The sequence below is a fragment of the Bombina bombina genome, chromosome 1 (genome assembly GCF_027579735.1).
Source record: "Bombina bombina isolate aBomBom1 chromosome 1, aBomBom1.pri, whole genome shotgun sequence".
Taxonomy (NCBI): Eukaryota; Metazoa; Chordata; class Amphibia; order Anura; family Bombinatoridae; genus Bombina; species Bombina bombina.
This window is the reverse complement of record NC_069499.1, coordinates 917,231,684-917,256,445: the sequence shown is the minus strand read 5'-3', so window position 1 is coordinate 917,256,445 and position 24,762 is coordinate 917,231,684. Positions and strand designations below refer to the sequence as shown.

The 24,762-nt window shown below is 42.3% G+C and overlaps 1 protein-coding gene across 1 annotated transcript in view; it reads right to left on the bottom strand.

Annotated features, from left to right (window-relative positions):
* CTU2 (cytosolic thiouridylase subunit 2) overlaps window positions 1–5,388 on the bottom strand; it is a 51,418-nt gene extending 46,030 nt beyond the window's left edge. The window contains exons 1-6 of the mRNA XM_053705285.1: window positions 5,302–5,388; window positions 3,771–3,845; window positions 3,553–3,631; window positions 2,140–2,199; window positions 1,380–1,440; window positions 1,192–1,301 (exon numbers count right to left, since the gene is read on the bottom strand). Of these exons, the coding sequence (XP_053561260.1) occupies window positions 1,192–1,301; window positions 1,380–1,440; window positions 2,140–2,199; window positions 3,553–3,631; window positions 3,771–3,845; window positions 5,302–5,360 (444 nt within the window). The 5' untranslated portion in view covers window positions 5,361–5,388. The remainder of the gene's footprint in view (window positions 1–1,191; window positions 1,302–1,379; window positions 1,441–2,139; window positions 2,200–3,552; window positions 3,632–3,770; window positions 3,846–5,301) is intronic.
* Window positions 5,389–24,762: the final 19,374 nt, after the last annotated feature.

The window sequence follows — 24,762 nt, the reverse complement described above, 5'->3', positions numbered from 1 at the left end:
CCACAGGGCCCAGGAGTAAGAATCTAAGAAGCCCCCCCCCCCAAAATGTGAATTTGACACACATCTCCCCCCCCCCCCAACATTTAACACAGTAAAAAAAATCATTCAGCAGCCAGTGTTAACTCCTTACATCTAGTACATAAAACTACTTGATATTAGTTTGCATTAGAGGGGAAAAAATATTTATGGTCAGGGACACAACGTGGACAGAATGACAAATGTTGCTAAACATAAATATTTATACCCTACACAATATCTGTAAATAAAAATGTAAAATAAAATGATGCATTCCATAAACTGGTTACCAGGCCTAATATTGTATTCCTCCTTTTTATATTAAAACTGTAATAGCCCAAAACATTGTGACATCCCAGATTGGAATGATAGACCTGTAGTGATGGGTGCTTGAAAGGTAATCGACACAAACATGTAGATTTGGTATGCTTATGCTAGATAAATTGTGTCATCTTCCATCATATGCCATTCAGTTCACTATTGATGACATAAGTACTACATATACTAAAGTGTGTCATGCACATTCCCTTATAGTAACTCTGTGACAGCAAATTTAAATAACTGTAGAATATCCAGCGATAAAAAGTTGACAGAACTACAATCTGGGTATATATATATCATTAGAATGAGGTCCAGTTTGCTTCTGGAAAATATTCTCCTGCTCACTGCTAACTTAGCTCCATGGTGCAAAGTGTCCCTTTCCATCAAGCTCCACTACGGTCAATAGGAGAACTTTTGCCATTCGCAGGGACTGTCCCATTTTTACGATAATCCCAGCAGGGCAGTCCCTGCAAGGGGCGGTGAGAAAAACCATGTCTGAATTTGCGAGGTTTAGACCATTAAGCCCTTAGTTACTTTTTAACACATTAGTATTTACATTAGTATTCTTAAAAATGTAAATTACCTTGTGAGATATTATTTTGTCTATTTTTAACATATTGCAAAGATATTTAATTTTAGAACTGAATCAACCCTTTAACCACCAAATCATGAAATAAGGTAAACTCTGTGTAATAATGTAATAGCTTTACATTATCTTCTGAGACTGTACATTTAGCAACACAGTACACACAATGTATAATTACACCATATATCATTATTTATATCCAGTACAATATGTTGGGATACGTTTCTGTTTTCTACAGCAGACAAAACAGATCTGTATTGTAGTCTTACCTGTTCCAATTGAATTATACGATATGGAAATGCCGTCTTCTCTAACACACTTTGAACCTCAGCGCTGGTCCGCTGCCGCTCCTCCCAGCTTTGACCACAAACGGCTCCTTCTGCAACAAGAGGAGACAGCTCAGTTAGTGAGATAACATTGCAGAATCACCTGAAAAGCAGTGGGTAAAATGTGTTACCATCAATGAAGAGGATTCCAGGATGAAACCGTAATTTCTTCGGAGCCTCACGACTCAATCCCTGCAAAACATGACTAATTATTACATTTATTTATATAGTGCTACTATATTCAAATCTTTTTTCGGGCCACAAAAAAACTAAAGGAGAATATACTTGCTATGTCCCACAATGACATGTTAATGGTACTTGAAAAACAAACAAACATACTAAAAGTGACAGTGAAACATTGTTTACTATGGTATTACTGGAGGATGCATGCCAAAAACAACTCAAATCTCAGTGATTTGTTCCATGTTAGCATCATCTAATGGTAACTCCCTTAGTGTGTGTTTGCCGTAACTGCAGAAACAGCCTGCATTCCATATACAGCAAAACCCCAGTTTTAAAGCCTATTAAACTATTGTGATCGTATATAAAATAAACAGTTTGTTATTTTTCTGTTCATGCACTGGTTCGTTTAAAAAAAAAATGAAAAAAAAAAAAATGTATTGGTTAGATTTGCAGAAGAAAAAAAAAAAATTAAAAATCAGGAGATGACAAATTTATACCAAACAAGGGCCAGTGAAAATACTGAAGCGCTAGAAACACATTGTTTTGTAGCCAGATAGGGATCTTTGTATGTACACATAGGTAGAGTTATACAAAAAGATAGGAACAGCAAGTAACATTTTAGGAGCAATGGATACCAGGGTTTGTAAAACCCTAGTTTAAAATAACAATGAATTAGAACATTAGAAATGAATAATAAGAGAAATGTACCTCTTGCACTTGCTGGATCATGGCACTAGATGAGGGGCCTCCAGAATATGCCAAAAGAACCTGAAAACACAGTAGTTCTAAGAGACAATGTGCGACATGGGAAAGCAGTCTAAACATCAGGATTCTTCAGAAAAGATTAATGTAACATATAACCATCATTCATTGTTTTTTTAAAGGTACATGAAACCTAAAAAAAAATATTTCATGATTTAGACAGAGCATACCATTTTTTTACAACTTTCCAATTTACTTCTATTAATTAATTTGCTTCCTTCTCTTGTTATCCTTTGCTTGAAGGGAGAGAAAAAAAGAGAAAGAGAGAAAAAAAGAGAAAAAGAAAAAGAGAAAAAGAAAAAGAGAGAAAGAAAAAGAGAGAAAGAAAAAGAGAGAAAGAAAAAGAGAGAAAGAAAAAGAGAGAAAGAAAAAGAGAGAAAGAAAAAGAGAGAAAGAAAAAGAGAGAAAGAAAAAGAGAGAAAGAAAAAGAGAGAAAGAAAAAGAGAGAAAGAAAGAGAGAGAAAGAAAGAGAGAGAAAGAAAGAGAGAGAAAGAAAGAGAGAGAAAGAAAGAGAGAGAAAGAAAGAGAGAGAAAGAAAGAGAGAGAAAGAAAGAGAGAGAAAGAAAGAGAGAGAAAGAAAGAGAGAGAAAGAAAGAGAGAGAAAGAAAGAGAGAGAAAGAAAGAGAGAGAAAGAAAGAGAGAGAAAGAAAGAGAGAGAAAGAAAGAGAGAGAAAGAAAGAGAGAGAAAGAAAGAGAGAGAAAGAAAGAGAGAGAAAGAAAGAGAGAGAAAGAAAGAGAGAGAAAGAAAGAGAGAGAAAGAAAGAGAGAGAAAGAAAGAGAGAGAAAGAAAGAGAGAGAAAGAAAGAGAGAGAAAGAAAGAGAGAGAAAGAAAGAGAGAGAAAGAAAGAGAGAGAAAGAAAGAGAGAGAAAGAAAGAGAGAGAAAGAAAGAGAGAGAAAGAAAGAGAGAGAAAGAAAGAGAGAGAAAGAAAGAGAGAGAGAAAGAGAAAGAGAAAGAGAAAGAGAAAGAGAAAGAGAAAGAGAAAGAGAAAGAGAAAGAGAAAGAGAAAGAGAAAGAGAAAGAGAAAGAGAAAGAGAAAGAGAAAGAGAAAGAGAAAGAGAAAGAGAAAGAGAAAGAGAAAGAGAAAGAGAAAGAGAAAGAGAAAGAGAAAGAGAAAGAGAAAGAGAGAGAGAGAGAGAGAGAGAGAGAGAGAGAGAGAGAGAGAGAGAGAGAGAGAGAGAGAGAGAGAGAGAGAGATACAGATATTTAGGCCTGTTAGTAATGTACTAATATAATACATCACTATGTGGCCTCACACTATAAAATAATTAAATGATATTTTTTCTGATTAGGACAATGTCCATCATAACCAATGACACAGTTAACATATATCCCAACATCTTCTCTTGCTACTAGATACCTTCTCTCCTGGATAGACAATTCTGTTCTTGCCAAGCATGGCTCTAAACTTGTGCACAAAATACTCCTTGAAGCAGGACCTAAAATAAAAAATAATCAATCTGTAGTTTAGATGTATTTCATAATATCAATAAAATCATGATATGTATATTCATCATTTAAAACATGTTTTATTTTAGTTGTAAGTACAAAAAGAAGGTTATGGCACAGAAGTCTTACTTGCAGAAGGCATCTCCTACACGGATGATCAAAGCAGCAGGTTGTTCTTTGCACTTCATGCATGTCTGTGCAAGGCTGAAATATATTAAACAGGTATCATTTTATACTGCCAGATATACAATATTGTAATGTTGAGTATCTTAGAATGACATAAAGATTTATAATCATGTGTTACAGCAATTGATTGGTGCACTTTTGTTTGCCCATAACCACGCTAAACAGGTTAAACAAGTTCAAATCAGCTCCAGAACAGCAATACACTGTTGGGACCTAACTGAACATATCTGTTTAGCCAATTATAAGAGGCATATGTGTGTAACCACAATCACCAGCTATTGTTTGGTAGTGCATTATCTAGATATGTTTTTGATAAAGGATATTGAAAGAATTAAGCAAATTTTATAACCAAAGGAAATAGAAAAGCCTCTTAAAATGTAATCCTCTATCTAAGCCATGAAAGTTTAACTCTGACTTTCATGTAACTTTAAAGGGACACCTTGTAATTATATTTTATATACTTTCAACAGATTAGCATATAAGTAGAGTTTGAACCATTTTAGAACATACTAACACCTTGTTTGCTGCAATTGTTTTTAAATTGTCAAACTCCACCCACCACTTTTCTTATTTGGAGGAGCCAAACTGAACTTGAGGCTTGAGATAAGAGGACTTGCCACTGTCATTGTATTAAAAAAAACTCTATTGTTAGCTTTAGCAGAAAAAGAAGGGGGGAAAAAGGGGGCAAACTAGAGTATGATATGTGGCAAGGTTAGGTGTGAAGCCTGCCATGTGCAGTTTTCAGGACTATAAAATCCCCAATTTTCAGACTGAAAGGGATATAAAGGTGAAGAAAAAAAAGAAAATGCTCTGATATGTTATAGAATTTTATTATTGAACTATTGCGAGTTAACTCCTGCAAAGGGATTAAACACAAAGTTAAAGTCAAATCCAGAGCAAGAATGTACTACATAAAAAACACATCTGGTGAGTCAGTGAACAGAGACAATTGTGTGTAGCTACCAATTACCAGCTAGCATTGCTTCTGATGAGGATAGCTGCATATTAGTTTCAACAAAGTAAATTTGATAACAGGAATAAAGTTAAATGTATCTTAAAATCACACTGTCTCAATGAATCATTCAAGTTTAATTTTTACTTTGGGACAAAATACATACTCGTATATTGCAAAGTTGTTTCATAATTAAGAATTTTATGTTACAACCACTATTGTTATTTACGTTTTAAATAAAAAAAAAAAAATGCTGACAAAGTTTAGTGGCTTGTACATTTAGTTTTTACATCATTTTAAAAATTAACAAAAATGAAAACGTGACCTACAATGCCACACATCCAGCTAAAATTGTATATTTATTTATGTGTAGAACAGACTCGTAGTTTTGTAAATATATAGTTAAAACCCAGTTAGAGCATCATCATGTACAATTAAAGCTATGGGGTTTAACATAAATCCTTGAGTTTGTCATCACAAATAGTAGTGAAAACCGCCCTCCCCCTCTGACCCCATTCTCACTTTTTCTTCTGCTCTTTTTCCTGAATATATTCAGAATACGACTCCTCCACTTCACACATTATCACAGAGCAATACAACGTGCTGTCACTTCCGGCGCTCCCAGATGACGTTTAAAAATATTGTCTACTGTGTTAGACGTCACTTGTCAAATCCTTTAACAAGCTCGTGCTAATCGGTAATACAAAAGTATTAGTTTACACCCATACGTATTAACATACGAAGGTCAATATGGGGTTATTAATTATGTTATGTTCTTTGTTTAAAAACGGAATTTTACAGCATACTGTGTGGTTGCCGCATTAAGGGTCAGAACGGTTGTTTACATCACTTTCGACTAGTGCATCACGTCCAACGGATAGAAATGATTATTGTCATGTACATAAAGGTTTAAGAGACCTCCCTGTTTTATTTTATGGATAATTCTAACTAAAGATTCTCACATTTAGTAAATAGGCTTCTCAGAAACCCAGACATTTGTCTACCTAAGCCATTATATTATTTTGGCAGCTAAATTGTACATAAAGTGAACATTTAATTGTCATTGCATTCAAAACAATTGTGATTTTTCAACGTTTTTTTTTTTTATAAATACGTTAAAAGTTCATTATAGCCAAAAAAATGACGTGCTCTTATTTGTTAGAACATGTAATTTTAAGACTAGTAAGTAGTGACCTTGCACCTGTTTTAAAAGGGACATGAAACCCAATATTTCTCTTTCATGATTCAGGTAGAGAATATAATTTTAAACAACATTCCAATTTTTCTTCTACAATTTAATTTGCTTCATTCTTCAGATATCCTTTGTTGAAGTAATAGCAATGCACATCGGTGAGCCAATCACACAAGGCATCTATGTGCAGCCACCAATCAGCAGTCACAGACTATTTAAATATATTTTTCAACAAAGGATATTAAGAGAATGAAAGAAGCAAATTAGATAATAGAAGTAAGTTTGAAAGTTGACTAAAAGTGCATGTTCTTTCTAAGTCATGAAAGAAAAAATCTGGGTTTCATGTCCCTTTAACCCCTTAGTGACCACAGCACTTTTTAATTTTCTTACCGTTTGGGACCAGGGCTATTTTTACATTTCTGCAGTGTTTGTGTTTAGCTGTAAATTTCCTCTTACTCATTTACTGTACCCACACATATTATATACCTTTTTTCTCGGCATTAAATGGACTTTCGAAAGATACCATTATTTTCATCATATCTTATAATTTGCTACAATTTTTTTTTTTATTAAATATGATGAAAAAATGGGAAAAAAAACACACTTTTTCTAACTTTGACCCCCAAAATCTGTTACACATCTACAACCACTAAAAAACACCCATGCTAAATAGTTTCTAAATTTTGTCCTGAGTTTAGAAATACCCAATGTTTACATGTTCTTTGCTTTTTGCAAGTTATAGGGCAATAAATACAAGTGGCACTTTGCTATTTCCAAAGCATTTTTTTTCTCAAAATTAGCAAGTTACATTGTAACACTGATATCTGTCAGGAATCCCTGAATAACCCTTCACATGTATATATCTTTTTTTTAGTAGACAACCCAAAGTATTGATCTAGTCCTATTTTGGTATATTTCATGCCACCATTTCACCGCCAAATGCGGTCAAATAAAAAAAATTGTTAATTTTTTCACAAACTTTAGGTTTCTCACTGTAATTATTTACAAACAGCTTTTGCAATTATTATTGTAAATGCTTCTCTGGGATCCCCTTTGTTCAGAAATAGCAGACATATATAGCTTTGGCATTGCTTTTTGGTAATTAGAAGGCCACTAAATGCCGCTGAGCAACACACATGTATTATGCCCAGCAGTGAAGGGGTTAATTAGATAGCTTGTAGGGTTAATTTTATTGTAGTGTAGTAGACAACCCAAAGTATTGATATAGGCCCATTTTGGTATATTTCATGCCACCATTTCACCACCAAAATCAAATAAAAAAATCTTACACTTTTTCACAAACTTTAGGTCTCTCACTGAAATTATTTACAAACAGCTTGTGCAATTATGGCACAAATGGTTGTAAATGCCTCTCTGGGATCCCCTTTGTTCAGAAATAGCAGACATATATGGCTTTGGCTTTTGGTAATTAGAAGACCGCTAAATGCCGCTGCGCACCACATGTGTATTATGCCCAGCAGTGAAGGGGTTAATTAGGGAGCTTGTAGGGTTAATTTTAGCTTTAGTGTAGAGATCAGCTTTCCACCTGACACATCGCACCACCTGATCCCTCCCTGACCACTCTCAAACAGCTCTCTTCCCTCCCTTACCCCATAATTGTCATCCCCATCTTAAGTACTGGCAGAAAGTCTGCCAGTACTAAAATAAAAGCCTTATAAAAGCCTTTTTAATATATATATATATATATATATATATATATATATATATATATATATATATATATATATATATATATACATATATATATATATATATATATATATATTTTATATTTTTTTTTGCAGTGTAGGATCCCCCCTTAGCCCCCAACCTCTCTGAACCCCCCCAAACAGCTCTATAACTCTCCCCCCTCTAACTACTTGCCGCCATCTTGTAACATGTTTTGGACACTTTTGTTTTATTTTTAAAAGACCCCTTTCTGTAGTGTAGGTCCCCCCCTTAATACCCTGCACCCCTCCCAGATCCATTTACCAATCCTGATTCCCCCCTCTCCAAACTTTCCGGTACTCACATGCCGGGGCAGGAGCAATCCCACCGCCCCCTCCCACCCCACACGCCCCCTCCCGTCTCCTCCAGTGATGGGCCGCCCACCCACCCAGCTCTCTGCTATGGCTACCACCCACCAAAGATCGTCACCATTGTCTGCATCAGTAGTTAGTAAAGGGTATTGCATGATGCCTCAACATCGAGATATCGCTGCAAAACCCTGAAAGCAGCTGGAAGCGATCACAATCGCTTCCAGTGCTTGAAACCCCAGAGGACGTGTCAGGCACGTCCTTGGTCCTTAACTGTATTTTTTTGTAGGACGTGCCTGACACGTCATCGGTCACCAAGGGGTTAATCCCTGCAGAGTACTGCAGGTCCTGAGTGGAAACCGCCGCTGGATTCAATAAGCAGAGCTAGTCACATGACCCAGCTGTGTAACCAGCACTGTTGATTGGGTAAGCACTCTACAGCATTTTCCGCTCAGGACCCACATTGCTCTGTTTCCTGACTGGTACTTCTACTATGTATTTGTGTGGGGGTTATACACATAGAGGTGCATAGTTGTCAACATTTAAAACAAATGTCCAGGGACACTTTGCAGCAGAGCAAGCAAGCAGGTTACCAGAGTATTGACAACCTACTGTCCAACTGCTTCCCCCACGCAGTTTTGTGATCAAAACACACCCATTTGATAGTAGTAGTATAATTTAGACTTATTCATATCTTATTAAACAGATTACAGCACCAAGCTCTAACACCTACCCCATAATGACAATACCAGTCTCTGGAACACATTCTGGCTATATGGTAACACAGCATAAACATTATATGTTAGCCCATTCATTAATAATAACAATATTCCTGTAGGAGTTTGCTATATTTAAATAATACACTATAGCTATCCGTCTGTCTCTCTCTCTATAAATATATATATTTATATACATAGCTGTCTAGTCATTAGAGTAGGGGTATCAAGCTCATTGTATCTGGGGGGGCACTGGCCAAGTGTTCTTCTCCCATGGGGCCACTTGAACAGAGTGCTCTGGTGTGCTATTGAGAACTCCAATACACAGAAAACTCCAATCTGATGTCACTTACGGTAATTCCATACATCTGATTGGTTCGTGTCTCAGTGAGTGATAGGATTCACAACCAGATCAGATGGGCACTGTAATCGCCTATCTTCACTATCTATTTTGCCTCTGTCTGGGGGGTTTAAGGGGGGCAAAGCCCCCTTGTAAACCTCATTCCCCAAGGTTTACTTGGAGTGTATGCCAGAGGATCGGCAGTGCTCCCCGCAAGACAGGCAAAAACAGATAGTAAAAATAGAAGAGTCACCGGAAGTGACGTCAGATTGGAGTTTTCGAGGAATTGGAGTTCTCGACAGAACACTGGAACTGGATATATTAGAAACTGGAAGTGACATTTACTCAAGTAGAAGTGCATGGTGGGAGTTGTAGTCCACAATAGACATCCACAGTGTATTTTTATCTTGTGAGTTCTACGTGAAGTGATCATCCTGGAACTGAATAAAAAGTGACATTTATCTAAGCAGTAAATAATGGTAGTTTTACTGGACAATGCCTGCATGTCTTTATATTTATCTAATGAGTGCATGTATTGAACATCAACTTGTTATACCTCTTAGAACCCTAAAACAATGGATGGGGAAAAATAATAATTTACCTAATAAACAAGGGAGGGCCAGATTAAATTATCTTGAGGGCCGCATATGGCCCCAGGGCCTGTACTTTGAGACTACTGCATTAGATGGTTAATAACACATCAATACAAAAATACAGACTCTCCTAACCATAGAAAACATAATCCTATCAACTTTGAATTTCATCATTTGCAGTATTTTCAGTGACATCATCGTAAGAGATGTCATAGGAAGAGATGTCACATGAAGTAAAGCAATATGCAAAAACAGACTTTTAAAAATGTTAAAGAATAAAATAATTATTTTACTTTCGAATTTGTACCAGAAAACATTCTGCATCACTATTCAAAATTGATTAGCTAGTGTCTAATTTAAATAAATAATACATGTGCACATATATTTACAAAGCTTTTACTATTAACAGTCATTACTTCTACCAAAAGACCATAAAATAGAAGCATTCTTGCACTATTGCACTATTTGTATGGGCAATGCCCATACAAATGCCCTTTTCAGGGCAATGGGTCGATTAGGTTTTTTAGATAGATTTTTTTATTTTGGGGGTGGGGGTGGGGGTTTGTAATGTTAGTGGGTCTTTGTATTTTTTTTAGAAAAAGAGCTGATATCTTTAGTGCAATGCCCTACAAAATGCCCTTTTAACATCTCTTGGTAGTTTATTCTAGATTAGGTTTCTTTTATTTTGGGGTGTTTTTGTTTAAAATGGGTATTAGAATAGGAATAATTTTTATTATTTTGGATAATTCGTTTGTTATTTTGTGTAATTTTTTTTTTCGTTTTGGGGTTGGTTTTTATTTTTAGATTAGGGGTTGGGCATTTCATAAAAGAGCCGAATGCTCTTTTAAGGGCAGGAAAAAGAGCTGAATGCCCTTTTAATGGGTAGATTAGGTTTTACTTTATTTTTATTTTGTGGGTATGGGATTTGTATACTGTTAGAGGGTGTTTGTTTTTCTTTTGTAGGAAAAGAGCTGTTATCTTTAGGGCAATGCCCTACAAAAGGCCCTTTTAAGGGCCCTTGGTAGTTTATTATAGATTAGGCTTTTTTTTTTTTTTTTCTTTTCTTTTTTAAACAGGGTATTAGAATAGGAATATTTTTTATTGTTTTAGATAATTTCGTTTGTTATTTTTGTAATGGTAGGTTTTTTTACTTTTTGTAATTTTCGTGTTTTTTATTTTTTGTAATGGTAGTTTTTTTTACTTTTTGTAATGTTAGGTTTTAGTGTAAGGTAGCTTAGGTTTTATTTCACAGGTAGGTTTGTATTTATTTTAACTAGGTAGTTAGTAAATAGTTAATAACTATTTATTATCTAGTATACCTAGTTAAAATAAATACAAACTTACCTGTGAAATAAAAATAAAACCTAAGCTAGCTACAATATAACTATTAGTTATATTGTAGCTAGCTTAGGTTTTATTTCACAGGTAAGTATGTATTTAGTTTTAAATAGGTATTATTTAGTTAATAATTGTAACTTTAATTTAGCTCAATTGTAATTATGTTAAAGTTAGGGGTGTGACGGATACCCCGGCTACCCCGACTGGGTAGCTCCGACAAACGGTGTCCTGCTTCCTCCCTGCTGACTGCAGCTATGTAGCTGGCAAGTGACCACAGCCTGCAAGTGACCACAGCCTGTAGCCACCCCTGATGCCCCTATGGCAGACTCCAGCTACCCAGACTGGGTAGCTCTGCCTGATGATCCTTTCTCTGCCTGGAACAGGCTGCTATGTAGCCCGGGAAAGTGATTTTAGCTGGAGCCAACCCAAATAACTAGACAGACTAGCATTCAGGTTAAACAAGAACTGGCTTTATTGTAAAACATACACTCCTTTTATACACACAGCTCATCTTGATAACACCCTGGACAATCCCACTATTTTCCCGCCATTCCCGCCCCTCCAGACTGACCGGCGCCTCCATAGGAGCCACAGTCCCACATAATCTCAATACCTAGGGGTGGCGGTTTTGGGGTGATCCGGGCACTTCCAGGGTTTCATTTTAAAGCTTTCGGTCCCCAGATTTCACAGTCTAAAAATCAGCATGATTCGTTACTGGGGACCGGAGTTACAGTCCGTTGAAGTTATGGGGTTAGGGGTGTCCAAAACCCCTGGTTCCCAAAGGAGCTCCCCTCCGGTAATTCCCCCACCTCTTGTCCTCCTTAGGGGCTACTAATCCCCAAAAGAGCGGAGCTCTGGGGCACATGGTTGCTGGAGCGACCAGGGGTAAAGTTAGCGGGTGTCCTGCTGTCCTGCGGCCGACCGGGAGTTCCAGGAGCCTGGGAAGCCTGAGAGGGGTTAGGCGGGTGTCCGTTGTGAGTCGGCCGACCGGGAGTTCCAGGAGCCCAGCCAGCCTAGGAGGGTTTTCCTGGTCATACAGCAGCTCTTTTCTAAACAAGTTTGGAACACAAAACCATGCAACCAAAAAGCTTCCAGAGATTGTGGTTGCTCTGGGGAGCCCAAAACCACTGAGAAACAACAGGAGTGAGGTTGTAGGGGGGTGGGGGGTAGCCTTAGCTGTCTGGTATCCCTGACATCTCCCCCCCCCTCCAGTTCAGCAGACCCGGCTAGACCCTTAACAGGTCGGCCTGGGGCTGTCCGACGGTGGCCCTCCACTTCTCGGTTGCTGGTAGAGGTAATCCCATCTCTCCAGAGCTTGGGGCATCCTGTGGGGTTCCTGCTGGCGTTTAAACCTTGCGCCCTGGGCGCAGGGATAGTCACATAATGCAAAGTCCCAAGCAAGTTTGCTAAAGCCGGCTCCTAAACAATTGCTGCTCCACAAGTTCCAGTGTCCTTAAGTTCCATAGCTAAACTGGCTCCCTTTGTGACTGTCAGGGGTTTTTCCCTGTTGTCTGCCATGTGCTGCTGGCAGCCATTTTACTCACCTCTCTTCCTGACTATGGTGCATTGTGGAGGATGCTGCTCATTTCCTACACTTCCTTTTATGGCCAGACTGGTGTGCATCATCCATGTGAGACAGGATGCAGTCTCAGAATTGTGATGTCATCACTTATTAATTAAAGGGCCTCTGTTCAGTATGTTTTGCCTTTGCGTAGTCTCAGACCTGTTTGTGAGAGTTCCTGTTTATTACCTGGCTGCCTGATATCCTTCCTGGTTCCTGATCCCTGGCTTGTTCCTGACTCTGCTGTTTTCCTTGTTCCTGATTCCGGCTCGTCTGACTATTCGCTTTGGCTCCTGACTTGGCTCGTCTGACTACCAGCTCTGGTTTTGACTCCTGGCTTGTTATTTGACTTGTGGACTTTTTATTATTTTTTGCTATTAATAAAGGTGTGATTATTTTTGCACTTCTCGTCTCAGTCTGATTCCTGGCACCCTGACATTACGCAAAGGCCATGAATCCTGATGGTGCTAATAATCCACCTTACCTGCCATCATTTCCAGGATGGATGAACAGGATCACCGCTTGGATCAATTTGCACTAGCCCTGCAAATCCTGCTGACTCGCACTGCACATTTGGACCAAAGTGTCCCGCAAGTTATGGCTGCTCCTGTTTCCGCTGCTGCACCTATGCCTACCAGGAGCATGTCCGGTTCTGCATCTCTACCTCAGCGATATGGAGGTGATCCTATTCAGTGTAGAGGGTTTTTGAACCAGGTGGGTATTTACTTTGAGATGTTACCTCAGGTGTTTCCCTCTGACAGAGCTAAGGTGGGATTTCTCATCTTGTTACTCTCTGACACAGCTCTTGCCTGGGCTAATCCCTTGTGGGAGACTAATAAACCTGTGATTTCAAATTACCCTGAATTTGTGGCCTCCTTTCGAAGGGTATTTGATGTTCCGGCTCGCTCCTCCTCTGCTGCTAAAAGACTCATGTCCATTCAGCAAGGTACAAGATCTGTTGCTCTGTATGCTATTGAGTTCCGTACGCTTCCCGCAGAGGTAGGTTGGAACAATGAAGCCCTTGTTGCCGCCTTCTTTCATGGGCTCTCTGATGTGATTAAAGACGTAGTTGCTGCCAGTGATTTACCAGAGGATCTTGAGGCATTGGTGTCTTTTTTTATCCTAATTGACATCAGACTCATTGAGAGGCCCTCTTTCAAGGAGCGCTTGCGGAAGCCTCCTGTTCCGTTGTCTCCTACGTGTTCTTTCCCACCCATGCCTCCCTCTCCTCTCATGCCTCCTGCTCCCGAGTCACCAGGTACTGCTGAGCCAATGCAGTTGGGATTCACGCGTCTCTCCGTGGCGGAGAGGGCCTTTAGGAGGAGGGAGGGGCTCTGCCTCTATTGTGGGTTACAGGGCCACTTTTTGAAGTCTTGTCCTACACGGCCGGGAAACGCTCACACCTAAGGTCCTGTCGGGGGCAGACCTTGGGTGGTTTATCCTCGTCCCCGGAACCGCTTAAGGAGAAACCTTTTGTCACGGTTGTCCTTTCCTGGGTGGACTCCTCCATAGTCACTCAGGCTCTTGTTGACTCCGGTGCTGCGGGCTATTTCATTGATAGTGCTTTCGTATCAAAGCACTCCATTCCTGTTTTGCCTCGGTCCGTTCCGTTTGCTATTGAGGCCATTGATGGCAGGCCCCTTCAGCCCGCACTTGTTACTCACAAAACTGCTCCATTGTCCATGGCTGTTGGGGTTCTCCATTTTGAAACCCTCCAGTTCCAGGTGATAAACTCTCCGCATTTTCCGGTTGTTCTGGGTTATCCCTGGCTCCAAAAGTACAATCCCAGTCTCGACTGGCGCAGGTCCGAAATTTTGTCGTGGTCCCCGCAATGTATTTCCACTTGTTTTCGGAAACCAGTTAAAGTCTTGTGCACTTCTTCGGTATCTCAATTGCCAGAGGAGTACAGAGCGTTCCTAGAGGTGTTTGACAAGGTGCATGCCGGTACGTTGCCTCCTCACCGGTCTTACGATTGTGCCATAGACCTGCAACCCGGAGCCATTCCTCCTCGGGGCCGGGTGTACCCTCTGTCTGTTGCAGAGAATTGTGCTATGGAGGAGTATGTTGCCAATGCTCTGTCGCGGGGAATCATCCGCAAATCCTGCTCTCCTGCAGGGGCTAGCTTCTTCTTTGTGAAGAAAAAGGGTGGCGCGTTAAGACCATGTATCGATTATAGGGGTCTTAATCGTCTTACCATTAAGAATGCTTACCCTATTCCGCTCATTATGGAACTCTTTGACCGCCTCAAGGGAGCTACGGTCTTTACTAAACTTGATTTGAGAGGAGCGTACAATCTCGTTAGGATTAAGGAGGGTCACAAATGGAAAACAGCATTTAACACCAGGAGTGGGCATTATGAGTATCTTGTAATGCCCTTTGGCCTATGTAATGCTCCTGCTGTTTTTCAGGAATTTATTAATGATGTCGTACGAGATATGTTGCAACAGTGTGTTGTGGTGTACTTAGACGACATCCTCATACACTCACCCACACTTGAGGCTCATCGTTCTGATGTTACACGGGTTCTTCAGAGACTACGTGAGAATAGCCTGTTTTATAAACTCGAGAAATGTGAGTTCCATCAGACTCAAGTAACCTTCCTAGGTTATGTTATCTCCGTTGCAGGGTTTTCCATGGATCGTGACAAGTTATCTGCAGTTCTGCAGTGGCCTCGCCCAGTTGGTCTTCGGTCTATTCAACGTTTTTTGGGGTTCGCCAATTACTATAGAAAGTTTATTAAAAACTTTTCTTCCTTGGTCAAACCTATCACAGACATGACCCGTAAAGAGAATGATCCACTCCATTGGTCACCTACTGCCATTAAGGCCTTTGATAGTCTTAAGACTGCCTTTGCTGCCGCTTCAGTTCTGGCTCATCCTAACCCTGTCCTGCCTTTCGTTCTTGAGGTCGATGCGTCTGAGACTGGAGTAGGTGCCCTCTTGTCTCAACGTCCTACGCCTGACGGTTCCTTGCATCCATGTGGTTTCTTCTCTAAGAAATTGTCTCCAGCGGAGTGCAATTATGAAATTGGCGACAGGGAATTACTGGCCATAATTTTTGCACTCAAGGAATGGAGGCATCTTCTCGAGGGTACTAGCGTGCCAGTGCTCATTCTTACTGACCACAAGAATTTAACTTATCTATCTGAAGCAAAACGTTTGTCGCCCAGACAGGCCAGATGGGCGCTATTTTTGTCTCGGTTTAATTATGTGGTCTCCTACCTGCCTGGTAGTAAGAATGTTAGGGCTGATGCCCTCTCTCGACAATTTTCGCCTCTGTCCAAGGAGGAGTCTGTACCTACTCCTGTTATACCTCCTGACCATATTTTGGCTACCATACGTACTAATTTGACTTCTCCCTTGGGGGAGGAGATCCTGGCTGCACAAACCAATGCACCTCCTGAGAAACCTAGTGGTAAGTGTTTTGTTCCTGAGAATCTTCAAACTAAACTTTTGCACACTTACCACTATCCTAAAGCCGCAGGTCACCCAGGCAAGAACCAAATGATTTGGTCTGTCACTCGACAATTCTGGTGGCCAGGTCTTCGTTCTGATATTGCTGCATATGTTGCCTCCTGCTCAGTTTATGCACAGAATAAGACTCTTCAACGTCTTCCTGTGGGTCTTCTTCAACCTATTGCTAATGGTGAGCGTCCTTGGACACATCTTTCCATGGACTTCATTGTCAAGCTCCCTGTTTCCAATGGCAATACTGTTATCCTTATGGTGGTTGACCATTTTTCAGAAATGTCACATTGCATTCCCTTGATGAAGCTGCCTACCGCTCAGGAGCTTGCTTCGATTTTTGCCCGGGAGGTCTTCCGTTTACATGGGTTACCCAAGGAGATAGTGTCGGACCAGGGTAGCCAGTTTGTCTCCAGATTTTGGCGTTCCTTTTGTGCTCAAATGGGGATCCAGCTTTCCTTCTTCTCGGCATATAACCCTCAATCCAATGGGGCTGCGGAACGGTCTAATCAAGCTCTGGAACAGTTCCTCCGTTGCTATGTCTCAGATCACCACAATAATTAGTCTGAACTGTTTCCTTAGGCAGAGTTTGCTTGTAATAGTGCTATTAATGCTTCCTCCAAGTTATCCCCGTTCATGGCGAATTATGGGTTTCAACCATCCTTGTTGCCCAATTCATTCATGTCTCAGGGTATTCCGGCTTTGGAGGAGCATCTCTGGCAACTCCGTTCCACGTGGGTGCAGATTCAGGATTGCCTTCATCGTTCTATGCAGCGCCAAAAGTTCCAGGCTGATCGTAGGCGTCTGCCCGCACCTTCCTACCAGGTTGGTGAGAGAGTTTGGCTGTCCTCCCGCAACTTGAACCTTCATGTGCCTTCCAATAAATTGGCTCCCTGTTATGTTGGTCCTTTTCAAATACTCCGACGGGTTAATCCTGTGGCCTACGCTCTTGACCTTCCTCCTGCTATGCGCATCTCCAATGTTTTTCATGTCTCCCTCTTGAAACCATTGGTTTGTAATCGGTTTACCACTGTGTTGCCTTGTCCCCGTCCTATCTTTGTTGACAACCATGAGGAGTATGAGGTCAGCAGCATTATTGACTCTCGTATGTCCAGGGGCCGTGTACAGTATTTGGTTCACTGGAGGGGCTACGGTCTGGAGGAGCATTCTTGGGTTCCCTCCTCTGATGTTCATGCTCCAACCCTCCTCCGTGCCTTCCATGCCCGTTTCCCCAATAAGCCTTTTGTCCTCCCGCGGGGGAAGGGTCGTTGAGGGGAGGGTACTGTCAGGGTTTTTTCCCTGTTGTTTGCCATGTGCTGCTGGTAGCCATTTTACTCACCTCTCTTCCTGACTATGGTGCATTGTGGAGGATGCTGCTCATTTCCTACACTTCCTTTTATGGCCAGACTGGTGTGCATCATCCATGTGAGACAGGATGCAGTCTCAGAATTGTGATGTCATCACTTATTATTTAAAGGGCCTCTGTTCAGTATGCTTTGCCTTTGCGTTGTCTCATACCTGTTTGTGAGAGTTCCTGTGTATTACCTGGCTGCCTGACTCTGCTGTTTTCCTTGTTCCTGATTCCGGCTCGTCTGACTATTCGCTTTGGCTCCTGACTCGGCTCTTCTGACTACCAGCTCTGGTTTTGACTCCTGGCTTGTTATTTGACTTGTGGACTTTTTATTATTTTTTGCTATTAATAAAGGTGTGATTATTTTTGCACTTCTCGTCTCAGTCTGATTCCTGGCACCCTGACAGTGACACTCTGTTGAGTACCAGCTGACCCACCCACAAACAAAGCCAGTGCTGGTTTCCCAGCTGTATTCCCACCCCAGACCAGAGGGGGAGGTTGCTCCTTGGTGAGGCAGGTAAAGCTTGGGTGCCCAAACATGTGGCCCCAACTGTATACACTTTTATCCTCCTTGCCCAATGCAACGCCTGCCCTCGGTGAGAAATACTCATGGACAAGAAAAGGGTAGAGACCCTGCCAAGCTTCTGAGGGGAGAATCCGTCTGTCTCTTCTCCCGAGAAGGAGATCAACCGCTGGGGAGGGAGGTCTGCTACCTCCTCTCCATGGGAAACTGTGCTGCCGCTGGGGAGAGAGACCAACTGTCTCCTCTCCCAGAAAGGGATTCGGCCGCTGGGGAGAGATATCAATACCCGTCTCTCCCTGCAAGGGCTTCTCTGTAAGGGGAGGGAGGATGACTACCTCCGCTCCCGAAGGATGGATCTGCCGCTGGGGAGAGAGACCGACTGTCTCCTCTCCCAGGAAGGGGTTCTGCTTACGGGGAGGGAGGACGACTACCTCCGCTCCCAGGGGATGGCTCTGCCGCTGGGGAGAGAGACCGACTGTCTCCTCTCCCAGGAAGGGGTTCTGTTTACAGGGAGGGAGGACGACTACCTCCGCTCCCAGGGGATGGCTCTGCCGCTGGGGAGAGAGACCGACTGTCTCCTCTCCCGGCTCCTGGCTCTGCCGCTGGGGAGAGAGACTGACTGTCTCCTCTCCCAGGAAGGGGTTCTGTTTACGGGGAGGGAGGACGACTACCTCTGCTCCAAGGGGATGGCTCTGCCGCTGGGGAGAGAGACCGACTGTCTCTTCTCCCAGGAAGGGGTTCTGTTTACGGGGAGGGAGGACGACTACCTCCGCTCCCAGGGGATGGCTCTGCCGCTGGGGAGAGAGACCGACTGTCTCCTCTCCCGGCTCCTGGCTCTGCCGCTGGGGAGAGAGACCGACTGTCTCCTCTCCCGGGAAGGGGTTCTATTTACGGTGAGAGAGGACGACTACCTCCACTCCCAGGGGATGGCTCTGCCGCTGGGGAGAGAGACCAACTGTCTTCTCTCCCGGCTCTGCCGCTGGGGAGAGAGACCGACTGTCTCCTCTCCCAGGAAGGGGTTCTGTTGCTGGGGAGAGTTATTGACATCCATCCCTTGTCCAAGTCTATAAGCTCAGAGCCAGACTGCTGATCAGAATCCCTTTTTCTTTGCTGCCACTCCTCCACGGTCGAGCTCCATGAATCCCAGAGGGCTGCACCCCAGATCTGTATGCCCCTGGCACGCTGCTTAGCGAGATCCAGCAGCCTCTTGTATTCCTTGACCAGTGCCTCTTCCTGGTCAGTTATAAAATCCAGATCGTCCAGCAGCCAGGTCTCCTCCAAGAGATCCAGCAGTTCCTTTTGGAGCCCAGAGATATCCTCCAGACCCTGGTCTGTCTCGCTCCCAAACTGTGGGTCCTCTGTCCTTTTTGTAAACAGCAATCCAGGGCTGCCGAAGCCAAAGCCCTCTGTGGGGTCTTGGAGGGCAAGGTTCCTCCATGCCAGAACGTCCTGTTCCAAACAAGGATCCTTTGTTCCGGTCAGCATCTTTTGTACTCTCCCTAGGAACTCTGCCTCCATATTTACTGGCTACTGTGGTACTGTGGTACGTCTCCTCTGTCAGCAGGAACCTTGTAAAAGAAGCAGATCCCACCGCTGCCAGCCAATGTGATGGATACCCCGGCTACCCCGACTGGGTAGCTCTGCCAAACGGGGTCCTGCTTCCTCCCTGCCGACTGCAGCTATGTAGCTGGCAAGTGACCACAGCCTGTAACCACCCCTGATGCCCGACAGCATCAGTACCCAGGGTCCCACCCTGTGGCAGACTCCAGCTGCCCAGACTGGGTAGCTCTGCCTGATGATCCTTTCTCTGCCTGGAACAGGCTGCTATGTAGCCCAGGAAAGTGATTTTAGCTGGAGCCAACCCAAATAACTAGACAGACTAGCATTCAGGTTAAACAAGAACTGACTTTATTGTTAAACATACACTCCTTTTATACACACAGCTCATCTTGATAACACCCTGGACAATCCCACCATTTTCCCGCCATTCCCGCCCCTCCAGACTGACCGGCGCCTCCATCAGAGCCACAGTCCCACATAATCTCAATACCTAGGGGTGGCGGTTTCGGGGTGATCCCGGTGGAGCGGCAGCACTTCCAGGGTGTCATTTTAAAGCTCTCGGTCCCCAGAGTCCAAAGAGGCGGCCGACCGGGAGTTCCAGGAGCCCGGCCAACCTTGGAGGGTTTTCCTGGTCATACACCAGCTCTTTTATAAACAAGTTTGGAACACAAAACCATACAACCAAAAGCTTCCAGAGATTGTGGTTGCTCTGAGGAGCCCAAAACCACTGAGAAACAACAGGGGTGAGGTTGTAGGGGGGTGGGGGTAGCCTTAGCTGTCTGGTATCCGTGACAGGGGGTGTTAGGGTTATGGTTAGGGTTACGGTTAGGTTTAGGGGTTAATAGTTTAATTTAGATTTTTGTGATGTGGGGGGCTGGCGGTTTAGGGGTTAATAGGTTTATTTAGTGGTAATGATGTGGGAGGCCAGAGGTTTAGGGGTTAATAGCTTTATTTAGTGGTGACGATGTCGGGGAGCAGCGGAATAGGGGTTAATAGATTTATTATAGTGTGGGCGATGTTGGGGTGCAGGGTAATAGGGGTTAATAACTTTAGTATAGTGGCGGCGATAACAGGAGTGGCAGATTAGGGGTTAATATATTTAGGTGGCGGCGATATCGGGAGTGGCAGGTTAGGGGTAATTAACTTTATGTAGATGTCGGCAATGTCGGGAGCAGCAGATTAGGGGTGTTTTGACGTGGGGTTTATGTTAGGGTGTTAGGTTTAAACTTTACATTGTTTTCCCCATAGACATCAATGGGGCTGCGTTACGGAGCTTTTCATTCCGCGATTGCAGGTGTTAGTTTTTTTTCTAACCCGCTCTCCCCATTGATGTCTATGGGGAAAACGTGCACAAGCACGTCAAAACAGCGCTTGTATTTTGTGCAGTATGGAGCTCAACACAACCATATCGCATGCACAAGCCGGCTGTTTCAAAACTTGTAATTGCAGCGCTATGGAGAGTGAAATAACGCAACTTTTGTTGCGTTCATTAAAAACCCTCTAATGCGCATAACTTGTAATCTACCTGATAATTAACATGCATTTTATTACATAAACAGAAAATGTTAGGATCACAAAAAGACAGTCATATCTTTATCCTTATTACGTCCCTTTGCGTACATTGTATCTACTTCAGAATAAATTCTCAATCAACACTCAACAATAGTGGCAAATACCAGACAATGTATCATATATAAAAACCATATACTGTTACTCGTGGACAAAAATCAATACTGCATCTTATTAAAAACATAATTAGTGTGCATTTTATTACATAAACAGAAAATGTTAGAATCACAAAAAGACACTCATATTAATTCCCAATCACCACCTCTCCTAGATTCTATTCACACTGTCAATTACTTGCCAACACAGCTGTCTAATCCCATTACCTGTCTCTAAAAAATGGGAGGATACCGGAGCATCTTTATTTTTGCATCTAATATTTGATTTATGCTAATTTAATCTATGTTTAACATCCTAGTAGTCTCCCCAATATATATTTTACTGCATGGGCATTTGATTAAAAAAACTACGTAGAATTGGCAGTGTAATAGATCCTGATTTCATATTTATAACCATTTCTAGGTTGTAGAAAATTTGGTTTGATTATCAGGTTGCATAAACTGCAACTCAAACATGGAAAGCAACCAATTTTTTATGTAATGTAATTGACTCCTTTATGTTTACCACTCTCTACTGTTTTTACCCACTTATCTTTTAAACTAGAGGCTCTTTTATATGTTATTTTATTCTGGAATTCCCCAACTAAATTGCAATCTTTTAAAATATACCAATATATTCTTATAATAGATTTTTTTTTTAACTGTGATGATTAAATTGAGGACAAGGATCATCCTTTTAGAATTTCCTCTTTGATTACAGATATTCTAAATGAGCAATCTATCAGGGGTCCTATCTTGGATTTTTTCCATTTCCTTTTCAATTAAAGGTACAGGAAATTCCCTTTCCAGAATTGTTTTGCCCATTGTCTGGATTTGGTTAGGTAATACATTCTTATCACTCACAGTTGTCACGTCGCTCCCGTTGCGCCGCTATGGCTGTTGCCAGGGACGCAACTGTTGCTGTGAGCGTGCAGCGATGATGTCACGTCTATTCCCCTCTCAAGCCGGTTGGATCCTTTGAAGTCCTCCTTGGCGCGAATCAGCGCCTATGTAAGTACCTGCATAACTTACTAACACTGCCCAAGTATAGGACTTACTGTGTGTGCTCCTGGGTGTTACTAATTGCTGGATTGCCTTATTATTACTGAACTCTGCCTGTCTGACCACTCTGCTGTTTAAACCCTGAATTGCTGGATTGCCGTATTGTTACTGAACTCTGCCTGTCTGACCATTCTACTGGTTTAACCCTGAACTGCTAAATGGCTGGATTACCTTTTGTTGCTGACCTCTGCCTGTTCCTGACCATTCTACTGGTTTACCCCTGAACTGCTAAACTGCTGGATTGCCTTTCTGTTGCCGAACTCTGCCTGTCTCTGACCATTCTCTGCCTTAACCTTATTGCCGTGAAGGACTACCCTGTCTACTATGAGTACTACTTACCTCATTTATTAAACTCACTTTGTTCTGGGATATTTCCTTATCCTTCCACTTGATCCCAGGATAAGAAGACTACTGGCCAAGTTTGGTCTGCTAGGGAAATATCCCACGAGCATTACATTATACTTGGGCTATGGACCCAAATGAGGTAGCAAGAGCAGTCTCTCTTCAGAGACAGACCCTGGGAACCCATGCTATACACTTGCAGAATGTGGATTCTAAACTAGAGGCTATAACCACTATGTTCTCCTCACTGGTTGCAGAGAAAAATGCTGCTCCTGTTCCCACACAGCCGGTCCCTGCTACTAGTGCTGCAACCTCCCCCCCTGTTTCTGGTAGTTTACACCGGATACCGTTGCCTGACAAGTATGATGGTACCACCGACTGTAGGGGTTTTCTCAACCAATGCAGGCTGCACTTCCGCAATGACCCTCACACCTTCTAGTCTCATCAGTCAAAGGTCACTTTTATCATTTCTTTATTGAAAGACAAGGCTCTAGCCTGGGTCTCTCCCCTTTTGGAACAGAGTGCTCATTTCCTCACAACTTCTAGTCTCATCAGTCAAAGGTCACTTTTATCATTTCTTTATTGAAAGACAAGGCTCTAGCCAGGGCCTCTCCCCTTTTGGAACAGAGTGCACATTTACTGAACGATGCAGATACCTTAATTTCTGCATTATCTTCCGTATTTGGGACCTCTGGCCGCACTTCTACTGCAGAATACTCTCTCTTGGATCTCCGCCAGAGCAATAGCTCTGTAGCACAATATGCCATAGAGTTTCGCACCTTGGCACATGAGACAAGTTGGGATGGCAGTGCTCTCAAAGCGGCCTTCAGGAAAGGCCTGCATGAGCGCATCAAGGATGAGCTCACTTATCGTGATGTTCCATCTTACCTGGATGAATTCATAACACTTTGCATCAGTCTGGATTCTTGTTTTCAGGAGAGACAAGCTGAGAGAGAACTTGCAGAATCCTTCCATTTCGTCCTCCTACCCGTCCAGTCTCTAGACTATCCTCTACCCCTTCAGCACCTCCAGTTACCTCTGAAGAAGAACCCATGGATCTCTTTTCCCTTAAGCCCTCTGAATCTGAAAGACGGAGAAGAAGGAGATTAAGACTGTGTTTCTATTGTGGTTTTAATTCACACCAACTCAAGAATTGTTATATACTGTTGGGAAAAGCCAACGCTTAGAGGATAAAAGTGGGTTACCACTAAGTCTGGCCACTACTAATTCCCCTCACTCTTCTCGGATCCTGGTACCTGTTACCCTTACCTTTCTTCAGAATTCTGTCCATGCTCAAGCCTTTATTGATACAGGGGCAGCTGTAAATTTTCTAGATCACCGTTTCATGATTCACGCAAGGTTGCCCCTTCTTCAGAAAAAACAATGTTTTAAAATAACTACTCTGGATGGCACTCCCCTTGGATCAGGTTTAATCAATTTCGAATCAGCACCCCTAACCTTGACTGTGGGAGTCTTACATACCGAACAGTTGCAGTTCGATGTCAATCATTTTCCTGCACAACCAGTTATCCTTGGTCTTCCTTGGCTACGTAAACACAATCCTCAATTCGACTGGACTGAGGGACAGTTGGCCTCCTGGCAGGGCCACCACTATAAATTTTGGGGCCTCTGACTAAACTTTTGACTGGGTCCCTCCCCGCGCCATGGTGGACCACCCGGAAAAGACCACTTGTAATCACAAAGCATTAGAAGGTAACAGGAACAGTTTATTACATTTTTTTTTTAAAAAGCCTACCTTACTCTCAAGTGGAGGAGAGTGGTTGTCAGCTTCAGTCTGCAGTTCAGGATTCCTCCTCTGTGTACGACTGCTGCTTTGGGGACCCCTTATTCCCTAGTCCCCATGTGCTGCTCCTATGGTTGCCACCTTTAGTTCAGGACAAAATCCAAACTCTCTTGTGCCACATACAGCACAGCAAAAACTATTTTCCAGAGTATGCACTATCCTACATAACACAAATACACAAATCGTACACAGACATTCACACTTGCACACACAAGTAACCCAGTCATATAGGTTACACATAAAATGCAGTAGTCAATTATTGTTGTTTTAACCTAGACTGGTTAAAATCAGAACAATCTACCTCTTATAATAGTTGAAATGACAACAAGGAATTAACTAGGGAATTCAAATCCCTGACTTTAATTATCTGTTGCAAGCTTTGTACACATTTCAATGGGCTAAAGCTGCAGCATATGTTTTATACACTGTATACAGAG